This window comes from Martes martes, assembly GCF_963455335.1.
Source record: "Martes martes genome assembly, chromosome: 18".
Classification (NCBI taxonomy): domain Eukaryota; kingdom Metazoa; phylum Chordata; class Mammalia; order Carnivora; family Mustelidae; genus Martes; species Martes martes.
The window spans coordinates 594,457-615,847 of NC_137906.1; the positions used below are offsets into that span (position 1 = coordinate 594,457).

Genomic DNA, 21,391 nt, shown 5'->3' on the forward strand with positions numbered 1-21,391 from the left:
TCCAGAAAGCATTGAATTGGATGTCTGGTGTCTGTGGAGAAACAAGTCCTAGCGCTGAAGACCTTGTCCAGTCATGATGTCCAGAGGTCATCTTTGTAGAGTGCTTCCAGTCCTGCCGCGCCGCTCACGGTTCTGTCTTCTAAGCTAGAGTGGAAATGGTTAACAGTGAAGACTTCTGTGGTATATATAACACTGGTTGTCCTAAATAAGTTCCTTGTGTCCCAATTTAAAATGGTTTTTCATCATATTTTGTATCAATCAGCAGAGTATGGTTAAAGCTTGTCTTGATGCTGCATTCTTGCAAATGTCTTCAACTCTCATATGATAAAACGTAAAAATGTTCAGCCAGACCCTTCCAGGTTCTCCTTTGCTTTCCTAATAAGCCTTGGGGAAAACACCACTGTTTTAGTCGTATAAAAATTTCTGCGACGTTCCTGTGACCCCAGTAGAATTCGTACCCTCCTTCTCACTGAGCGATGATGGTGTGCTGCCTCAAATAACAGCATCGTAATGCCAGCATCTCTGTAAGCCACAGGACCCCGGTGGAAGCATTTAGGCTCCCGTCTCCATCCTCTCTTCCACCCCAAGGAGAAAACACCGTGCTATAAAATACGATGACTATCAGGACTATTTTAGACTCGATATTTAAAACACTGCAACATTACTGGCCACCAACACTGAAGAACAAATTTGGCGGGTGGCGGGGGGTGGATTGGATTTCTGGCCTTTGCAGTAATTCATGCTTCTTGGTTTGGGGAATCTGTCATAACAAATGAAGCCCCTTATTTACTTGGTAGTCGTATCATTTGAAGAAATAAGAGAAACTGGAGCTAGATGACAAATGCTAGGCAATCTAGGTGGTTTGGAGGATCTCATTGTTTTTCACTGCAGCTAGGTGCTTTCCATGAAGGTAAACTGGTGAAATAACTCAGGTTTAACCAGCTGTGTGCCAGGAATTACTTCTACTTGATGTATGTCACCTCACTCTAAATCTGTTACTTTTAAAGATGTTGAAAGCATTGACTATTTTCATACAGAGACAAAGATCTGTCATTTGGTACAAGAGATCTTTGGACCCTACTCAGGAGGATATAGGACCAAGACTCCAGTGAAATTAAAACCATTTCTTGGTTTTAGTTTGCTTGTATTTCATTTATAGGATTATCAGCAGAAGTGCCGTCATCTTCAGTGACTACTTCTGAACTGCGATTGGAACCACCAGTTGATATGAGCGAAAGCTGACAAATCTTGTCTTGAAAATTCATGTTAGACAAACGCCAACAGGAAATCCACTGTCATTTTTGGTAACCTATTTGGGAAGGAATACCTGACATGCAGCCTTTGTCCTCCTGTCTTTTCCCCCAACATGCAGGCATTGGCGGAACATTTCTATTCAGACGTTTTAGGCAGCACTTAGGATTCCTGATCTGGGAGGACTCTCCCCTTCCATAAAACAGGAGGGGCAGGGGTGGGAATCCAGGCTACATGGTTAATTTTTTTTCCCCACAAATGAGCCCAGAAAAGGTAAAATGTTTTGTTATAAAACTGTATCAAGCATGGCCTAAGTATTAGGTGTATGATCTGTATAGTATGTTCCATCAAAAATATTTATTACTCGTGCTTTAAGCTCCAGAGCAAACACTCATTTAAAGTGGAGTTCACTGGGCAGACTTCCCCCTTTACTATAGATAGAAACATTCTTCATCAGAGACTTAGGACAGTTTTGCTAACTGGTAAAAAAAAAACATGTAAATATGTAAGAATGTTTATTTGTTGCACATAACTTTTTTGGTATAAAATAAATGCAGCCGTTACCCACGTGAGCTGTGCGGCCGTCCTTCTTGGCTGGGGTCGTGGTGCGAGCGAGGCGCCGGCACCCAGCCCGCCTTCGCGTCCACGGCTCTTGAGGCTGACGCTGAAACTTCCTTTCCACAGGGGTACTGAGCTCTTTTCCCTTAAATTATTTGGAATTTATGGAAGACACGTGCAGAATCTTAGAGGTTCCGGTTCCGGGAATCGCGTGGGGAATCGCGTGGGCCTGTGATGTCGTGGCCGTCAGGAACCGGCGGAGGAGGAGGTAGTGCCCCGAGGCGCGGGGGAGCGGGGCCCGCGGCCTGCGTCCGCTCGCCCTGGAGGCGCCATTCGGTCTCCTCGGAAGGCGGCGTCTGCGAGGGTGAACCTGTTTAAAACGCGACTCGGCCGGGTTTAGCGAGCAGGCCGAGGGCATCCTGTGCTGGGACCCGAGGGCTGAGCGTACGGGACGCGCCCCGGCCCGGAAACCACTGGCCTGTCTGGGACGTTTCCGGTTTTGAATGTTGCAAGTAGAGAATTACAGGTCGTTCCCAGACGCCAGATGTAACGCGCAACTTGCGACCTTCGAGGCACTGAATGAAGCTCAGTGGCCGCGGGACACGGGGGACGCCCGAGTCCCCGACTTCTCTCTGAACCCGCCGCGCTCGCTTCTGCGAAGGGGCCCAGACGGCCGCTGGGCGGAGGCTGCGTCACGGCGGCTCCCGCGGAGCCGGACACGGAGGAGGAGCGCGGGACGCGCCGGGCAGGGAGGTGTCGCCCGCGAGGAGGCGAGACGGGCCCCGCGCTCAGAGCCGCCTCGGCCACGGCCCCCGCCGGACGGGACACGCGCGGGAACCGTCTCCCGGAGCGCCGAGCTCTGGGCCAGGAGTGCCCGGAGGCCCTGGGAGCGCTGCGCCGCCTCGCTCGACGCGGCCTGTGGCCCAGCAGGCGGCCGCGCGATTCCCGAAGGACCGAGGACGGCCCGCGGGAGCCGGACGCGCGGCCTCACGCAGGGGCGCGGAGGCCCGAGGGCTCGTCGGTCGGCCCGGCCCGCGGGAGAGGCCCGTCGCGTTCGCCGGAGCCAGGGGCGCCGGACCGCGGGCCTCTGAGCCCCGCCGGTCCTCGTCCGTCCGGACCAGACGGTGGCGGGGGCCGGAGCCCTGCCCCGAGGAACGGGAACTTCTGGGCCCCCTCCGGCTTGTCCGTCGGCTTCACCGGGCGAACCGGGGCGCGGGCCCGCTCGCCCCGCCGGGAGGAGCCTCCCCGCAGACCCACCGGACGGAGCCAGTCCGCGAACTCAGGCGCCGCCGTCCCTCCCGGAGCACGGGCGGCCCGAGGGCGGCGGGCCTGGTCCCGCGGAAGCGGCTCCTCGCCGGGGTGCGGCTGCGTGTGGGGGCGCGGGCTTCGCGGAACCAGCCGGACCCGGACCGGAGTCGCCGCGCTTTCCGGCACGAGCGCGCCCTCGGGTCGCTTTCTCGGGGTCGCTCGGTGGGTCCACTCAGGGCTTGCGGCCGCTTCCACAGAGACGACTCTCGACTCCCGTGCAACAAAAGCCTTTATTCTCGCCGCCGGCAGACCGTCCAGGGTCGGCCACAGACCCCGGGCCAGGCTCCCCGTCGGCCGCGCAGGGCCCGGGACGCGCTCGGTCTCCTCTTCGCGGGACGCGGCCTCGGCCGGGCGGGAGCGCGCGCTCGCGCGTCACACGTGGAACAGGCCGGTCTCCGGGCACGGCGGGCGGGCGGCGGCCGGCGCGCGCCCGCTCTCGTTGGCGAGGGTCCAGTACCGCTCCCGCAGCAGGAACGCCGCCGCCTTGGGCTGCCTCTGACGCGTGAAGATCCCCTTTTTGTTCCCCATCACTCTCTGCGGGGCTGGAAACAAGGCAAGGCCCTTTCAGGCGACCGGTGCGGGGCCACGCGGGAGCGCGCCCGGAGCCACGCGGGGCGCGAGCGGAAGCGCCGTGTCGCCGTTCAGGCCGCTCGGCCCGAGGCGGCCTCGGAAGCGGGCGGCGGCACCGCCGCTGCCCCGGCCCCCCCGGCCCCCCGCGGCGCTGCTTCTGCCGTCCGGCGGCGACCACGAGCCCGAACGGCGTCTCTTCTCGGGGACACGGGCGTTCCCAGCTGCCCGGCGCGGGGCTGCGGCGGCTCCCGCGGCCACACGGGCGTCCCGGCAGAGCCGGCTCCGAGCGGGGACGGCGGCGGGGCCAGGCGGGCCGGGGCTCCCGCTGCTCGGGCCACGCGGCGGCGGCCGGGAGGAGCCGAGGGGCGACGGGCTCCCGGCACGGCCCCTCCGGCCCCGGGGGCGCAGCCTGTGCCGAACGGAAGGTCCGTCCGTGGCGAGCCTTGTCTCCGACGGCTTCCTGGGTCGCCCGCGCGGCCGCGCGCACTTGCCGGCCTCAGAGCCAGGTGACCCGGCCCGTCACGCGGCCCCGTCCCCGGACACGGAGCGGCGCGCCGCTCGCCCGACGCCGCTGCGGAAGCCACCGAGCTCCCCTGCCGAGCACGGAGAGGCTCACGTTCTCCTGCCCTTTCCTCCCTACCCGCTCCTCCGCTCCGGCTCTTAGTGGACTGTCCGCTTCCGAAGACCTGTCGTCCCTGGCGGGTGACACGTTCCATTCCCCCCAGTGCCAAACCCTTCCTCACCTCCCCAGACGGCTGGGCCACAGGCTCGAACACCGGAGGCGCAGGAGGAAACGGGGTCCCTTCGTTTGGGGCTTAGCTGCAGCGGCCCCCCGCCCCCCCCTTCGGAGCAGGCGGGCTTAGAGCCTCGCACACGACAGCGCTGCAAAGCCGCCCCTTCGGGGACGGACGTACCCGGTTTCCCAGGCTCTGCGCCCGACTGCAAGGACGGGCGCCCCGCAAGGAAATTAACACAAAGTCCGATTTTTCCTCACCCTGTTGTGAAACAGACTAAGGTTCAGGGGTCATTTTTGCCTCAAGACAATAGGCTCTTCTGTTGGCTTCTTTTTTTTCTCACCATAAAATGATCTGGGAAGTAGGCAAGTGACGGCTGCTTCCTAAACGCGACTTGCTTCTCCCGGGAAATTCTCAGGTCGCCAGCACTGATGAGAGCTTCCCCCCTCGTTTCCACTGTCCTTGCCACCAACCGCCCCGAACGAACAGGCCAACCCGAACGAATGAGCAACGGTCCATTCTGGAACGCGAACTGCCACTCACCCTGGTCAGTCATAAAGTCGGCAAAATTCCAGACGAGCTCTCCAACCACGTAGTTTTTGCGCTTCTCATCCAGAACCGTGTGGTACTGCTGCAGCAGAGCCTTCTGGTACTCCTCACTGAACATCACGGGGGGATCCTGGAATTCAAGGCACAGGGAGAACGGAAGAGGCAGAACTGCCGCGACTGTAAACGTTTGGAAAAATGACCCACGTGATGGTAACCAAAATACCCCACTTCCCGGCAGCTGTGGTGACTGCAGTTCGTGCTGGTGCAGACACAGCCAGGGTCGGAGGTAGCCCAGAGTAAAGACCAGGGGTTTTTGGTCAAGAACCTGAGTTAGTAACTGCTTTACGTATCAACAGAATTTGGTATTTCCTTGCTCTTGCTCTTCCATCTCTATTCACGGGTGTAGTCTTAAAGCTGAGCTACACGGAAAGTAAAAGTAAGTCTTCACGTAATAAACTTATTTATATTATTTATTGTTATTATTTTTAAAGATTTGCCAGAGAGCGAGCACAACTAGGGGGAGGGGCAGGCAGAGGGAGAAGCAGGCTCCCTGCTGACCAAGGAGCCCAATGTGGGACTCGATCCCAGGACCCTGGGACCATGACCTGAGCCGAAGGCAGAGGCTTAATGACTGATGCCCCCAAACAATAAATTTAAGCCTTAAGTTTTAAGTAGCTGCCAGTGTGTAACTGGAGAACTAGGGTGACTCACTGCCCTCACGTCACATTCAGCTGGTACGAATATACATTGTTCTCGTAGGCTACTTCCCCTCGCCCACCCGTCTTCAAACAGCCTTCCGTGTAACCAAGATGAATTTTAGGGTCTGAGCGGAGAAATACAGTCGAGGGGGGCTGTCCGACCCAGCAAGGATAAGCATATTGTGCGTCAACACGGAATCTGACATCTGTGACAAGCAAGTGTGAGGGGGCTGGGGGGAATGGGGGCCTGGCTGTGGCTCCAGAATCCACAGGAGAAAATCCCCGCAGGAGCATCTCATCTTTGGTGAGGAAATTTAATAAAAAAGCAGAGAGAGAGGGAGGGAAAACGCTAGTGATTAAACCTCGCTCCGAGATTTCATTCATTTCCCTACTGAGTATTGTTTAGCATCCTCGGAGCGCTGGAGGCTGCCGAGGGCTTGGGAAGCGACAGTTAACTAGGAATCCGCCGCTCTCTTGGGGCCTACACTCTGGCCAAGGAGAGAGTCAAAGCAATCATGACGGTACGCAGTGAGAAAGGCTGAGACAGAGCCCAAGCAGAGAAGACAGCTTCCTTCCTTTGATGTCTCACCAAAGAGGGGACATCGGACTTGAGACCTGAACACCGACTGGGAACCCCGGAGTCGGCCAATGTGGTGCTAACACGGGCATCCCGGGGGAAGGGGCAGCCCACACCGGAGCAGGAGCCGACGAGCACAGTGAGAACAGTCCAGTGACCAGGAGTGAAGGCAGAGGAAGACGACGACCTGGGGGACGGCAGAGAGCGAAGGGCGCTGACTGCCCCGGCCTGGGACTGGGACTTTAACGTGGGGGCCACGGGATGCCAATGACGGGACCCCCAAGGTTTGGATTTGCTCAGATGACTCAGGCAGCCACTGGGAAGCTCTCTGGAAACCAGGCCAGAAGGACCAGGCAGGGGAGACAGAGGCCTGAGCCCTGGAGGACAGCAGGGAGATCGTCAGCACAAGTGAGGGCTGGGAGAGGAGCACCTTTCTGGCCTGGGGGAACAACGGACACCTCCGTCCTGGAGAGTGAAGAAATAACAGAACGCCCCTAACCGCTTACCTGGTGAAACCCTGTGATGGCCCCGGCTCCGTACTCGCTCTGGATTATGGGTTTCTGGTAAGTCCTGTACCAGTTCTCAAACTGGGTGGCCAGCTGCAGCGGAATCACCTCCAAGTGCCCGTAGTCATGATACCAAGAGTAGTAGCTATTCACGCAGATGACGTCCACATACGGCGCCTAGGATGAGAGCACGAAACCTGCTCACGGACCAGAAGACTGGAAAGAGCTCTAGGGCTCACAGACTGGGGGTGCTTCCGGCAGGGAGGTGGGAGGGGGAGCACAGAGCGACGGAGGAGCTCCCGTGTGTGGCAAACGTAGGCAGGAGTGACAATCAGGCAAGGCGCTGATTCCGGACGGGCGCTCCGGAGCCCCGCAGCCGGACTCTGGAGAGGCACAGAGGCGCCCCGCGAGTCGGCCCCGCGGCATCGGACTTTGTTCCTCTCTCCGCAGCACTCCTGTCCCACGGGCCTTCCCTTACCTGGCCCTAGAGAAAAGTTCCCAACCAAAGGACAGACGCAGCTTTTCCCCTCACAAAGACCTTGGCTAACCGAGCTGTTCGTAAGACGGTGGTATGGGCCGCGGGGTGGCCCGAAAACTCCCTCCTGGCGGGGAGCAGAGAGGACGGGCAGGACCGCCTCGCGTCTACACGGTGCAGTGCCCAGGACGGAGCAGCGAACACTAGGCAGCCAGCGTCCGGTCCCTCCCATCACTTGAACCAACGCCAATCTCCAGAGCCTGCCCTGGGGCTGATGCGGTCTGACTTTCCCAGGTGACGGAGCCCCGTCCCAAGAGTGGCAGCAGACAGTGCCTGGTGGAGGAGGGAGGAGCTACTGGCATTTAGGGAACGGGATCGGTCCTGCCCAACAGTGTCACTTGAGAGCAGTTAAGAGTATGAATGTCACTGAAAGCAGCAGGCGGGACAAGGAAGCCTGTGGGGGACACATGCGCCCAGGTGGCATATCCCGCCAGGAGTCTGGCGACCGTCGGAGGCTCAGGCACTGGCTGCCCTGTCCGCACGGGAGACCAGAACAAGAAGAGATGCCACTTGGGCTCCGAGAACATCCACCCCTGCCGTGCCACGCTGGGGTCTGCCAGTCTCTTGAAGGGGTGTTCTCGAGAGAGGGCGAGGGAAGCACCAGGGATGCAAACCTTTCCCATCCGTGTTAAAATGAGAGTTCCCAATCTATATCCGTATGTTGCGTTTTCTCCTCCGTTCTTGCCATGAGATGTCTGCTCCCCCTGCACTTCCCTCCTAAGTACTGGCCTTGAGTTCTCTCGTGAAGCAGCATTTTCTCGCTCCCACGTCTCCCGGCTTCGTGCAATGGCGCACGTCATTCCCAAGCGGCTGCCGCTCGCCAGTCACGCGGGAGCCCGGCTGTCCCTCCATCCCAGCCTGCGGTTCCCAGAGTGAGGTGACGACCGCAATCGCTGAGGAACTTTTTAAAACCTCAGATTGCCACCCGGGACGCAACAACCCGGAGTCTCAGAATCCAGGCATCACCCCTGGGGGCTCTGACAATCGGCCAGGCCTGAGAAAGCCTGGACGGTGACAACCGTAGTGCCCTCCAACCGAGCAGCGTCAGGCGCGGAGACTGCACTGAGAGCGACCGAAAGCTGCCCGCGCCCCGCCCGCCTGGACTCGGAAGTCACCGCCCCGCGGGTCCGCAGCCGGTTCTCCCGCACCCGGACACCGTCCGGGAAAGCGCGTGCGCCGGGTGCTCAGGCTCTTCCCAGCAGCCCATGTTAGCAAGCACCAGAGACGGTGAGAGGACAGGCAGGGGGGACCCCCCAGGCTCACCCCCAGGTCTGCTTCATAGTTGGAGTTGGTCACAAAGGTCACGGGCCGGGAGGGGTCCAAGGCTTTGGTGTGAGCAATCAGCGTCCTGTCCACGGAGGGCAGAAGACACAGGCTCGTCAGTCCGGGAAGGACCCTGGACAGCCATCTTTCTCTCTCTCTCCCCATCCCATCTCCCAGCCAAAACCCTGCTCTCCTCCCGACCCTGAAGAGGACCTGAGGGGAGCAAACACGTCCTTCTAGCCTTAGATCACATTCCCCAGCATCTTTCTCCGTCCCCAAGGCCCCCCCTCCCCAGAGAGAGGGCCGCCGTCGCAGGGGGGTGCAGGCCCCCGGAGCTGGGGTCCTTGGACTTGGTGTGGCTAAAAGCTGCATTCCCAATCTCTGGAAAAGCTCTTGAAAACGAGAACGCGTGGGGTGAGGGGCGCCTGGGGGGCTCAGTCAGTTAAACGTCTGCCTTCGGCTCAGGTCAAGATCCCGGGGTCCGGGAATCGAGTCCCACATCAGCCTCCTTGCTCAGCGGGGAACCTGCTTCTCCCTCTGCCTGCTCTGTCTGCTGCTCCCCCTGCTTGAGCTCGAGCTCTCTCCGACAAATAAATAAATAAAATCTTAAAAAAAAAAAAAAAAGAGGAGAAGGAAGAATGCGTGGGTGTAGACCAGGACGGATACAAACTTCACAAGGCAGGGGTGTGTGCGAGGAGGCAGGCTGCACCCGGGGCACTGGCCGGAGAACAGCCCCGGCCGTCCGCAGCGTGGTGGAGCCGTGGGAGGAGACACTTGCACAGGGAGACGCTATGAATGACGACAAGGGGCGGGAGGACCATGGCGGGGAGGCTCGGAGCTCTGGGAGGCAGTGACAGGGCACTTAACGGACACGGGCGAGTCAGCCCAGGCTCAGAAGAAACAGCATTTATGCTGAGACACGTTCATCAGGGAGGGACCCCGAGGAAAGGCTTCCCAACAGAGGACCCAGCCTGTGGTCGGGGCTCAGCCCAGGGACCTGTCAGAGGCCACCCCAGTGCAGGTCGCCCCATTCACAGCTTAAGCCTGCTTCTCTCTTCCCACAGCTGGCATCCTTCTCCTTGAAGCCCTCCCCACACTGCCCTTCTCTTTCAAGGGCTGTGGTTTCCCCAAGCCAGAACGCTATCCCTCACCTCAAGTCCCAAAGCCACACTCTGGAACAGCCCGTGTGTCACTGGGAAGCCTCGAAGCCTCGCTGAGCTCCTCAGGCCCAGGCAGCTTTAGCCACAGCCTGCCTGCCTCCCCGCTGCCCTGGCCGTCACGCACGTCCCGGAACAGCTGGTAGGAACCTCGGGCACCTGTTCCCGGGCGCCCGCACTCCTTCCTGCTCCACAACAAACGTCCGTCCCCAAACCGTGGCTCAGCACGGCCTGGGGCCCCAGCGCTCCGGGCTGTGTGTGCCGGGCAGTCCTTTGCCCAGGTGGGCCTGCGGCTCAGAGCCGCGCATCTTCTACCCACAGCTCAGCTCACAGCGCTCTGTGACACTGGGACGGTCTCTGCTGCCCCCAGAGCTAGTGACCCCCCCTCTGCAGGCTTAGTTACAGCTGCGTGACCGTGACCCTAAGAAAGACAAGGAACCAAGTACCCTCCCCGCAGGGAAGCAAACCGTGCGGTTGTTGCCAGCACTGCCCCTAAGGGGGGCTTCTGTCCCGGCCATGCCTGGTGGGGGACGGAGGAGCTACTGGCACTTAGAGCAACGGTGTCACTTGAGAGCAGTCGGAGCTTGTACGTCACGGACAGGCCTGCGCGGGGTTATGTGCCGGGAAAACGCGGTCTTACAGGGCCGAACTGCACTTTGACAAGTGAACCCGAAGCAACACCCGACGGTTTTCTGCACCTTTAACTACACGAAACTTCCCAGGAATGGGGACAGCGGGAGGACTGAGAGACGGTGGAAGCCGGTGTGGCTTGGAACTTCGCCTCGAGCGGGTCACACTTCAGAAGCGAGGGCAGCGCGGACGGCGGCCGCGGCACCTGCCCGGCGCCCCTCCCCCTATCCCCGCACCCCGCGGCCCGCGGCCCTCCCACCCCTCCCACCCCCCCACCCCTCCCACCCCCCCACCCCTCCCACCCCCCCACCCCGTCGCCCACGCCCCTCCCCCCGCACCCTCCCCCAGCCTTGCTCTCAGTCCGACCCGGCCCAGGGCAGCAGCACTCACTTGAAGTAGTAACCGGCGGGCGGCAGGAAGGAGGCGGGCTCGTTGGCCACGGACCACATGACCACCGCGGGGTGGTTCTTGTCCCTGCGCACCAGCTCCCCCATCACCTCCAGGTGGTGCTGCAGAGACTGGTTCCCGTAGCTCTGGCTGCGGCACACGGAGCGGGCGCGGTCGGGAGGGGCGGGGCCGGTGGGCGGAGCCGGGGCGGGGCGGGGCGGAGCCGGGGGCGGGGCTGCGGGGCTGCGGGGGCGGATCCGAGGCGAGGGCGGGGCTGCGGGGGCGGGGCGGGCACTCACGCCAGCACGATGCCCACGCCCGGACTCTCGTCGATGACCACGATCCCGTAGCGGTCGCAGAGCTGCAGCACCTCCTCCGCGTAGGGGTAGTGGCTGGTGCGGAAGGCGTTGGCCCCGAGCCAGCGCAGCAGGTTGAAGTCCTTCACCAGCAGGGCCCAATCAAAGCCCCTGCCCCGGATCTGCGGCAGAGCACGGTGGGGTGAGCCCGAACCCCGGCCCCGCGCACTGCTCTCTGAAGCCAGGCCGCCCAGGGGTCACCGCGTTGGCCCTCTGTGTGGCCCCCGCACAGCCCGTCGGGCAGCGGTTTCCGGCACTATGCTGAACCGCTCCGAGTCACCTCGATCGCTTCAGGGGCCGTGGGGACGGTGAGGATGGGAAATGGCCCTCCGAGGGGCCCAGAGGCCACAACTCACATCTGCATCCTCGTGTTTGTTGACGCCATGGAAATAGAAAGGTTTCCCGTTGATGAGGAACTGGCGCTCTGTGACCTCGACAGTGCGAATCCCCACGGGGAGAGTGTAGAAGTCAGACACAGGCCCAGCCGCTGTCTGCGTGGTCAGCCTCACCTGCAAACGCAGAGAACCGGGTGTGGGGCTTCCTTGCGGCCGGAGCCCCACACAGCCCTCCCTTCCGCAGGAAGGCCCTGCACATGCACCGCGGGGCCCACGCCTAGGCCCACAAGCTGAGAGATGGGAAATTCCCGACTTCTGCCACCAGCAAGGAGGAAACTTCCGCCACCCCGCCCCGTGCCTGCTCTTCAAAGCAGGGCTCCTCACCCAGCACTGAGAAGACCAGGCAGGGAACACTGTGATCCAACTGACTGGGAAGCTCAGGGGACCTGGTGTGCCTGACTACCTGTCCTGTACCCCCCCCACCACCACCACCGGGAGCCACAGCTGCTGGGTGGGGGCAAAAGGCCTTCCGCAGCCCCAGGCCTAACCACCATTACCTCCAAAGAGTACAGGTAGGCCGGGTGCTCATGCATCAGGTAGGGCCACCAGAGGTGGGCATTGGGAACCTGCAGCTGGCCGCGGCACCCTGTCCCCTGGGCCACGACTTTGCCTTCCTGGTCCAGAAGATGCACTTCCAACTGGAAATGTTCACTGCCCTGGACAAAAATCTGGTAATCCACCAGCCCTGCAAGGGACAAGACAGATCAGACAAAAGAGGGGAAGGAAACAGCCTGGGTCATACCGAGGACAGTTCCCTGGGGCCACCACCCTGAGTCTCAGTCTGCAGGGAGGGCAGCACAGGGGGAAGAGACATGGATTCTCATGAACCCTGAGCTATCCACCCGGAGCTATGGTTTTAGGCAAGCCCCGCATCTCTTGGCGCTTCCTTTCCTCACAAAATGAGGTCAGACCAGATGGGTGATTTCTGCTGCCCGTGCCTATTCCGACAGGCTGGACTGCAGCTCCTCTTAGGTGGATGGGAAGCCTGCAGGATGATGCTGGGAGAGCTTCTGCCCTAGAGGATCTTTCTAAACAGGGAGCAGAGCCACTTGGGGCCTGGCCTAGGGAGGTTCCTGCCAGGAGCCCTTACCGGTGCCCTGGTCCACGCCGGTGGTGACGGTGATGTCGTCGATGTAGGTGGTAGGTGTAGTGTAGAGAAGCACGGGCCGATGCAGTCCCGCGTAGTTGAAGAAGTCAAAGTTTGTGTTCTGGACAAAGTAACCCTTAGGGTACCTAGGATGGGAGAAAAATGCCCAACTGCAGACTTGCTCTGGTCCTTCGACCTCAGCTCGAACATCTGCCTGGCCTCCCAGAGCCAGGGCCTCACCTCTGCTAAAGCCACCCAGCCTCTAGTGGGAAGACCAACGGGCCGGGTGGGGAGTGGGGTGGAGTGGAGCGGGGAGCAGGGTGCTGCTCACTTGGAAGTATCCGTCTTGTGGAGGATGGTCCCTGGCGGCAGCGTGTGGGGGGTGAGCGTGTTGTTGATGGCAATGGTAATGCGGCAGGAGGACAGGGGCCCACTCTGGACCAGCTTGCTGATGTCGGCTTCGAAGGGGAGATGCCCCCCCTCATGCTCCACCACATGCACCCCATTCACCCACTGCAGACACAGGGAGATACGGGAGGGAGGAACAAGTCGGTGCCTGCCATCCGGCACCCCCTCACACGAAGGGCAGTATGTGGGGCCTGAGGGCCCTGCCGACTGCCGCCTTTCTCACAGATGGAGGAACCAAGCTCCAGAACAGATCGGGCAACCCTCCCCTGACCCCGGCCACTATCCCCAGAGTAGGGCCTGAGCGTGCCCCCCAGCCACCCCAGGGGGCAGGCTGTCAGGTGACCCCTGCGAATCAGGCAGCCCCAAGCCGCTCAGCAACTGCACGTGACCGCTCGCCCTGCCGGATGCTCGCTGTACTGACCACGATGGCATAGTAGTGCGCACTGCCAATCCTCAGCACCACCCTCGTGCCCAGGTCCTGGGTCCATCGCTGGGGCAGGGTCACCTCCCGCTCATACCACACCCAGCCGACAAAGCTGCGCAGCTGCCTATCCTGGCCCACGTCGTTGAAGCTGGAGGGAACCGGCATGTCCAGTGTGGGGCCCGACTGAGGAGAGAAGGGCTGGGATTAGGTCCAGAGTACCTTGGATTCTAAGACCAGGACCCAGGCAGCCCCCTTCCCTAGAGGCCAGGTCCTCCCACAACCCTGCCGGCAGGAAGAAAGCTGGACAAGATGACTTCTCCCAGGCCCTGGGATTCCAGGCCGTCCCATCACTGTCATTCTTCCTCTTTTTTTTTTTTAAAGATTTTATTTATTTGAGAGAAAGAGTGAGAGAGATCACGAGCAGAGGAGAGGGGTAGAGGGAGAAGCAGACTCCCCGCTGAGCAGGGAGCCTGATGTGGGACTCCATCCCAGGTCGCTGGCATCATGACCTGAGCCAAAGGCAGGCACCTAACCGACTGAGCCACCCAGGCGCCCCACCACTGTCCTCCTCTGCCAGCACCGACTGATGCTTTTCATGGAGTTCATTGAAGCGGATGCTGGTCGCTCAGACATGGGATGGACAGTGTGCAGCGAACCTACAAGGCCGTTCCCAGGAATAAGACGAGGCCTCCGCTGGCAGGTGGTCAGCTCTATGAAGAGTCTGGAGGGTGGCGGGAACTATCGTAGGGGTCAGGGAAGGCCTTCCGGGGCCCACGGAATACTGCCTGAGGACAAGCTGGCCGAACTGGGTGAACCTGAAGCTGGCAGGGAACCCCCTGATCCCCTCGGGTACAAGGCCAGGCACGAACGGGACAGACGGCTCAGTGGGCCTGGAAGCAGCCTGGGGAAGAGCGTCCGCGGTTTCCAGAGACTCAATAAGCACTGGCTGAACGGGCGTGTGACTTGGGGAGAAACGTCTGCGGGGCTGGTGGGCCAGGCTGGGGGAGGGGGCAGGCTGTGCCCCGGGTGAGCCCGGCCGCAACCCTGCCGGGGACAAGCGAATCCGTGAGCGGACCCGAAGAGGAAGACGGTCAACTGACCGCCCGCGGGAGGAAGGCGGGGGGAGGCGGGGGGGCGGGACCGCTCTGCAGGGGAAGCTCGGGGTGCACACGCCGCCCCCGGCCCCCGGGCTTCCTCCCCGTGAACGCCGAGCGGAGGGCAAGGGGGGGGGGCCTAGGAGAGACGCGCGCCCGTGAACGCGAAGGCCGGCTGCGCCCCCAAAGTCGGACGGGAGGCCTGGAGAGGGGTCCCGGGCTGGGCGGGAGTCGAGCCCGTCCTCTCTCCGGACCGTGCAATGGCTCCTTCGTGCCGCGGCAGAGCTGGGAACACGGCGCCGAGGGCTCCCCGGCTCCCGCGCTCCAGCTCCGGGCCCGGCCGCGGCGCCTGTCCCCGCCCCCGCCCCCGGCCCCCCAGCGCGCCCCCGGCCCCCCAGCGCGCCCTTCCGGCGGCTCCTCCGGTCGCCCCGTCCCCGGCCCCCCAGCGCGCCCCCGGCCCCCCAGCGCGCCCTTCCGGCGGCTCCTCCGGTCGCCCCCGCCCCCGCCCCGACCCCCCAGCGCGCCCCTCCGGCGGCTCCTCTGGCCGCCCCCGCCCCCGCCCCCTGCCCCCCAGCGCGCCCCCGGCCCCCCAGCGCGCCCTTCCAGCGGCTCCTCCGGCCGCCCCCGCCCCCGCCCCCGGCCCCCCAGCGCGCCCCCGGCCCCCCAGCGCGCCCTTCCGGCGGCTCCTCCGGCCGCCCCCGCCCCCGCCCCCGGCCCCCCAGCGCGCCCCCGGCCCCCCAGCGCGCCCTTCCCGCGGCTCCTCCGGCCGCCCCGCCCGCGGGCCCGCACCTCGCGCAGCGGCGACCGGTACCACCGCTGCTCGAAGCCGCGCTGCCGGTTCTCGGAGAAGTCGGCGCGGAAGCTCCAGAGGCCGTGCAGCTCCTTGCGCTCCCGCGACGGGCTCTCCCGCGGGTACAGCATCCCGCCCCGCAGCGCCAGCCCGCAGGCCCAGAGCAGCGGGCCGAGCGCCGCCCAGGCCGCCGGGTGCATGCCTGCCTCCGGCCGCTCGCTCGCAGGCCACTGGGCCGCGCCGCGCTCCCGGCCGCGGGGAGGGGGCGGGGCGGCGCGCGGTCACCTGACCCGCCGCCCGCGCCGTCTCGGCGGAAGGCGGGTGCCGGGGGCGGAGGGGCTCGAGGCCGGAAGGTCCCCCGGGGCGACGGCGGGCAGGGCCAGCGCGGAGCCCGAACCCGAGCCTTTGGGCGAGGGACGCCCGCGTCCCGCCCCAGCTCCGGGAGGCAGCGAGGTCCCTGGCCAGGGGGACCGCCAGGCCTCCCCGGCTGGTGAGTCGGGGGCCGCGGGCCCGCGGGAGCCCCGGGGACTCGGCCGGACGCCTCGTGAGCCCAGACAAAGCCTCTGCCGTGCCTGGGGGTGCCCACGCCGCGGCCGTAGCTTGACCCTGGGCCTCCACCTACCGCCCCCTTAATGTGGTTCCGGAATAGAGGTGGGGTGAGGGGCTGAGCCCATGGTCATCCCGAGGTGGCTTTGGTGCAAAAAGGTGGTTTTATTAAAGCTTGGGGACAGGACCCGTGGGCAGCAAGAGCCGCCGCACCGGGGTCCCGAGGGGTGACTGACGATGCGCTTGAGTTGGGGGAGCTAAGGAAGAGGGAGATTTTCAGAACGTTCCTATGCTGAAGAGGACCCGTGGCACGTCCGAGGCCTTGCCGCGGTCACGTTCGTGTGGTTTTCCCTCTACCGAGGCATTAACATGAATTTCCACCATATCCCACCCAGGGGTGGGGGGCGGCGGTGCAGGGTGTCCGCTGGCGCGCTGTCCTCAGCCAGCCTTCTGCTCCCTCATCGGCCGGGGCCCAGAGCTCCAGGCAGGGCTCCGCGCTCGCTTTTGACAGGGCGGGGTGGTGAAGACAGAAGCAGGTGGTGGGGACACAGGGGGCCCGCCGAGGACAGGCAGAGGCTGACGCCCCACAACACCCCGCCGTGGGACACCGTGACGCCGAGGACAGGCAGAGGCTGACCTCCCACAACACCCCGCCGTGAGACACCATGACGCTGAGGACAGGCAGAGGCTGACCCCCCACAACACCCCGCCGTGAGACACCATGACGCTGAGGACAGGCAGAGAATGACCCCCCACAACACCCCACCGTGGGACACCGTGACGCTGAGGACAGGCAGAGGCTGATGCCCCACAACACCCCACCATGGGACACCGTGACGCTGAGGACAGGCAGAGGCTGACCCCCCACAACACCCCGCCGTGAGACACCATGACGCTGAGGACAGGCAGAGAATGACCCCCCACAACACCCCGCCGTGGGACACCGTGACGCCGAGGACAGGCAGAGGCTGACGCCCCACAACACCCCGCCGTGGGACACCGTGACGCCGAGGACAGGCAGAGGCTGACGCCCCACAACACCCCGCCGTGGGACACCGTGACGCCGAGGACAGGCAGAGGCTGACGCCCCACAACACCCCGCCGTGGGACACCGTGACGCCGAGGACAGGCAGAGGCTGACGCCCCACAACACCCCGCCGTGGGACACCGTGACGCCGAGGACAGGCAGAGGCTGACGCCCCACAACACCCCGCCGTGGGACACCGTGACGCCGAGGACAGGCAGAGGCTGACGCCCCACAACACCCCGCCGTGGGACACCGTGACGCCGAGGACAGGCAGAGGCTGACGCCCCACAACACCCCGCCGTGGGACACCGTGACGCCGAGGACAGGCAGAGGCTGACGCCCCACAACACCCCGCCGTGGGACACCGTGACGCCGAGGACAGGCAGAGGCTGACGCCCCACAACACCCCGCCGTGGGACACCGTGACGCCGAGGACAGGCAGAGGCTGACCCCCCACAACACCCCGCCGTGGGACACCGTGACGCCGAGGACAGGCAGAGGCTGACCCCCCACAACACCCCGCCGTGGGACACCGTGACGCCGAGGACAGGCAGAGGCTGACCCCCCACAACACCCCGCCGTGGGACACCGTGACGCCGAGGACAGGCAGAGGCTGACCCCCCACAACACCCCGCCGTGGGACACCGTGACGCCGAGGACAGGCAGAGGCTGACGCCCCACAACACCCCGCCGTGGGACACCGTGACGCCGAGGACAGGCAGAGGCTGACGCCCCACAACACCCCGCCGTGGGACACCGTGACGCCGAGGACAGGCAGAGGCTGACGCCCCACAACACCCCGCCGTGGGACACCGTGACGCCGAGGACAGGCAGAGGCTGACGCCCCACAACACCCCGCCGTGGGACACCGTGACGCCGAGGACAGGCAGAGGCTGACCCCCCACAACACCCCGCCGTGGGACACCGTGACGCCGAGGACAGGCAGAGGCTGACCCCCCACAACACCCCGCCGTGGGACACCGTGACGCCGAGGACAGGCAGAGGCTGACCCCCCACAACACCCCGCCGTGGGACACCGTGACGCCGAGGACAGGCAGAGGCTGACGCCCCACAACACCCCGCCGTGGGACACCGTGACGCCGAGGACAGGCAGAGGCTGACCCCCCACAACACCCCGCCGTGGGACACCGTGACGCCGAGGACAGGCAGAGGCTGACGCCCCACAACACCCCGCCGTGGGACACCGTGACGCCGAGGACAGGCAGAGGCTGACCCCCCACAACACCCCGCCGTGGGACACCGTGACGCCGAGGACAGGCAGAGGCTGACGCCCCACAACACCCCGCCGTGGGACACCGTGACGCCGAGGACAGGCAGAGGCTGACGCCCCACAACACCCCGCCGTGGGACACCGTGACGCCGAGGACAGGCAGAGGCTGACGCCCCACAACACCCCGCCGTGGGACACCGTGACGCCGAGGACAGGCAGAGGCTGACGCCCCACAACACCCCGCCGTGGGACACCGTGACGCCGAGGACAGGCAGAGGCTGACGCCCCACAACACCCCGCCGTGGGACACCGTGACGCCGAGGACAGGCAGAGGCTGACCCCCCACAACACCCCGCCGTGGGACACCGTGACGCCGAGGACAGGCAGAGGCTGACGCCCCACAACACCCCGCCGTGGGACACAGTGGCGTTCCTCACGCGCCCCGGCTGCCCTAAAGGAAAAGCCGTTCACTCACAGAGGTTACAACCCTGCACGACGCAAGTCTCCCTCGGTTTACAGCAGCTCAGGCGGTGCGCAAGAGAGAGCATCTCTGCGGACGGCCGGCCTTCCCGAAGGGGGTGCAGACGCCAGCAAATGGCCTTGGAACCGCGCCCGTTGACAGACCCTTGCAGCTGAGGGGCTTTTGGAATGCAGGGGAGGTTCGGTGGGGCGGACGGGGCGGACCCGCGGGCAGGAGGAGCTGCCGCCCGGGGGTTCTGGGGGGGCTGATTGACTGCGGGGCTGGGGGAGGTAAGGAAGGTGAAGTTTCAAAAGGATTTTCACGTGTTCGAGACGCACAGGATACCAGAGGCCTTGCCACTGTCCCGTTAGGGTAGTTTTCCCTCCGGCGAGGCACGGCCACTGGGACAGCTGGGAGCTTCCGGAGGAGCACCACACCCTGCGTCCAGTGTCCGTCAGCGGGCCGCGGGCCGTAAGGACGTTTTCTCGAATCTGCGTTTCCCTCCGGAAGCCGCGGTGTTGACAGCCGTGCCTTGCTCCTGTCGGTTGCTAACACGCCTGTCCCCGGGGGCAGGCGCCTGTCCTGCAGGCCTGTGATCTCTACGACCTTACTCCTTGCTTTTCCTGTCCTTAGCTTTAGGGCAGCCAGGAGTGTGTGAGGAACGTCACACATAGCCCCTCTGGGTTGCGGGCAGGGTTGTGGGGTGTCAGCTTCTACTTTGTCCTCAGTTTGCCTTTTGTTTCCTCATCAAAACAGTCAAACTGTAATGTTCCTCCCAAATATCCTACTGTTAATGGCTTTCCTCCAGAAAGAACCAACCCTGCTACTACCTTGATTTCAGACTTCTGGCCTCCAGATCTGTGAGATAATAAATTTCTGTTGTTTTAAGTCGAGGAAAGAAGGAAGGAAGGAAGAAATGAAGGGGGGGAGAGAAGGGAAAGGAAGAAATAAAATAAAATAAAATAAAATAAAATAAAATAATAAAATAAAACCTTTCTAAGAAGGGAATCACCTCCCTTCCACCACCAAGTCTACCCACCCCCTTGCGGCTACCCCTGCGTTCTCTGCCTGCATCCCTATTACCCTGGATGAATTGTCCCTGTTCCCCTCAAAGTCCGGCCCTGAAGTCCCAGCTAGAGGTAGCTCTAGCTCATCCGTTGAATTGCTGGAGAGGATCCCCCCGTGTGAACACACCGCCGCTGATCGTGCCCTTCGCCTACTCAGCATTTAGGCTGTTTCCATTTTTCATGTTCACCATCGACACCTCAACATACAGTCCTCAGGCGGCCCCTGAGCCCGTGCTCACGTGGGAGACATTGCCCCGGTGAGTGCTCGGCCCGGGGCTGCGGGCTGGAGGGTCTGTTCTTCTTCCCCTTTCCGGGCATCTTGAGGGCTCTCGGGGGGTTGTGCCCGTGGGCGCTTTTACTTCCTGCCACCCCAGGAAAGGGAAAACGGAGCCCGTCAGCCAGGACCTCTGCCCATGAGCCAGAGGCAGGCCCTGTGGCTCCCCATTCCCACTTTCTGCTTGTGTCTGGTTCGCAAAGAGGTCTCCCGCACTTGGATCTTGACGAGATCTTTCGGGGTCTTTCTCCTTTTGGGTTTTATTCACCGCCGTTGTGCATCTGAAGCACGGAGTCACTTTGCCGTAGGACTGTAAGTCCGTCTGTCTCAAGCTACTTTTCCGGGCTTCCCTTCCATCCTCCCTCTGTGCACTTCTGCTTGTACCCCTGCCTCTGGGGCCCAGAAATACTTTCCCAGGCTTGTCTTGGAGGCTGTAGCGTTCTTTGTTCTGTTCTCCGGGTCATCTTTCCAAGCTCGGTTCAGACGCCAGCTCTTTCGTTCCTTCAGTCAGAAGGAACCTCTACTCCTTCTTCCTGGGACAGTCGCTGTGACTACGTTTGTACTCAGGGGTCTGCACTGTCTGGTGTTAGCCGGACTCTGACTCTCTGGCAGCTGATCCCCTTCCTTGTTCCATGACCATCCCATGGGCCCTGCCCCCCCAAATGAGAGCATACAGAGCATCGCTGAGGCAAAGGCGATCTGGGCTGTGTGGGGGTGCCCTCTGGATTCCTGCTGCTGGATGACCATAGTGGTAGCGATCCCCATGAGCAGGCATTCCGCGAAGAGACCCTTAGAGCGCTGAAAGACTATCAAATGGTTCTTCTGTCTCCGTTACAGATGCGGAAATTAAGGCTCAGAGAGGTAAAATGACTTATTCAAGGTAATACACCCAAAACTGCATTTACCACTGTTGATGGCACATTCATTCCTTTTCCCAAATTACCCCACATCGCAGGACTTTCTGATGTCTAGGACAGGAAGTGCTAATAGAGCTCGCTTCCCCTTGTGGTGGGATGCAGCGACGCCCAGTGCCCCTGCAAAGGTTGTCTGGTCACAGCCTTGAGCTTAACAAGCAAGTCACAGGATACTCAGTTGATCAGAGTTAAGTTTGAGACTTCCTATTTTTTAAGAAGATTTTATGTATTTATCTGAGAGAGTGAATGAACAAGAGAGCATGAGCAGGGGAAGGAGCAGAGGGAGAGGGAGAAGCAGACTCCCCACTGAGCAGGAGCCCAACACGGGGCTTGATCCCAGGACTCTGGGATCATGACCCACGCCAAAGGCAGATCTCAGCTGACTGAGCCACCCAGGAGCGCAAGACTTCCTATTTTTTTTTTCCGATAGATAAATTTCATTGCATTTAAACAATATCTCAAATAGGCCTTGGAACTCATTTGGCATCTTGTTACTCTAGGTGGAAAACCTCCGATCTTGAGTTCCTTTTTCAGAGACAGACATCATCTAAAATTTTCTCATGTCCTTGTGATTAACTGTTGTAGCTTGCTGAAT

The 21,391-nt window shown here is 62.2% G+C and overlaps 1 protein-coding gene across 1 annotated transcript; it reads right to left on the reverse strand.

Moving 5' to 3' along the window:
- Window positions 1–3,328: 3,328 nt before the first annotated feature.
- GUSB (glucuronidase beta) lies at window positions 3,329–15,530 on the reverse strand. The gene is made up of 12 exons (XM_080830889.1): window positions 15,277–15,530; window positions 13,391–13,576; window positions 12,893–13,074; window positions 12,565–12,707; window positions 11,972–12,159; window positions 11,436–11,588; window positions 11,023–11,201; window positions 10,727–10,873; window positions 8,550–8,634; window positions 6,752–6,928; window positions 4,965–5,100; window positions 3,329–3,659 (listed from the first exon to the last, which is right to left on the reverse strand). The coding sequence occupies exons 1-12, from the start codon at window positions 15,475–15,477 to the stop codon at window positions 3,490–3,492; spliced, it is 1,947 nt and encodes a 648-aa protein (XP_080687015.1). The 5' UTR covers window positions 15,478–15,530; the 3' UTR covers window positions 3,329–3,489.
- Between the last annotated feature and the right edge of the window lie 5,861 nt (window positions 15,531–21,391).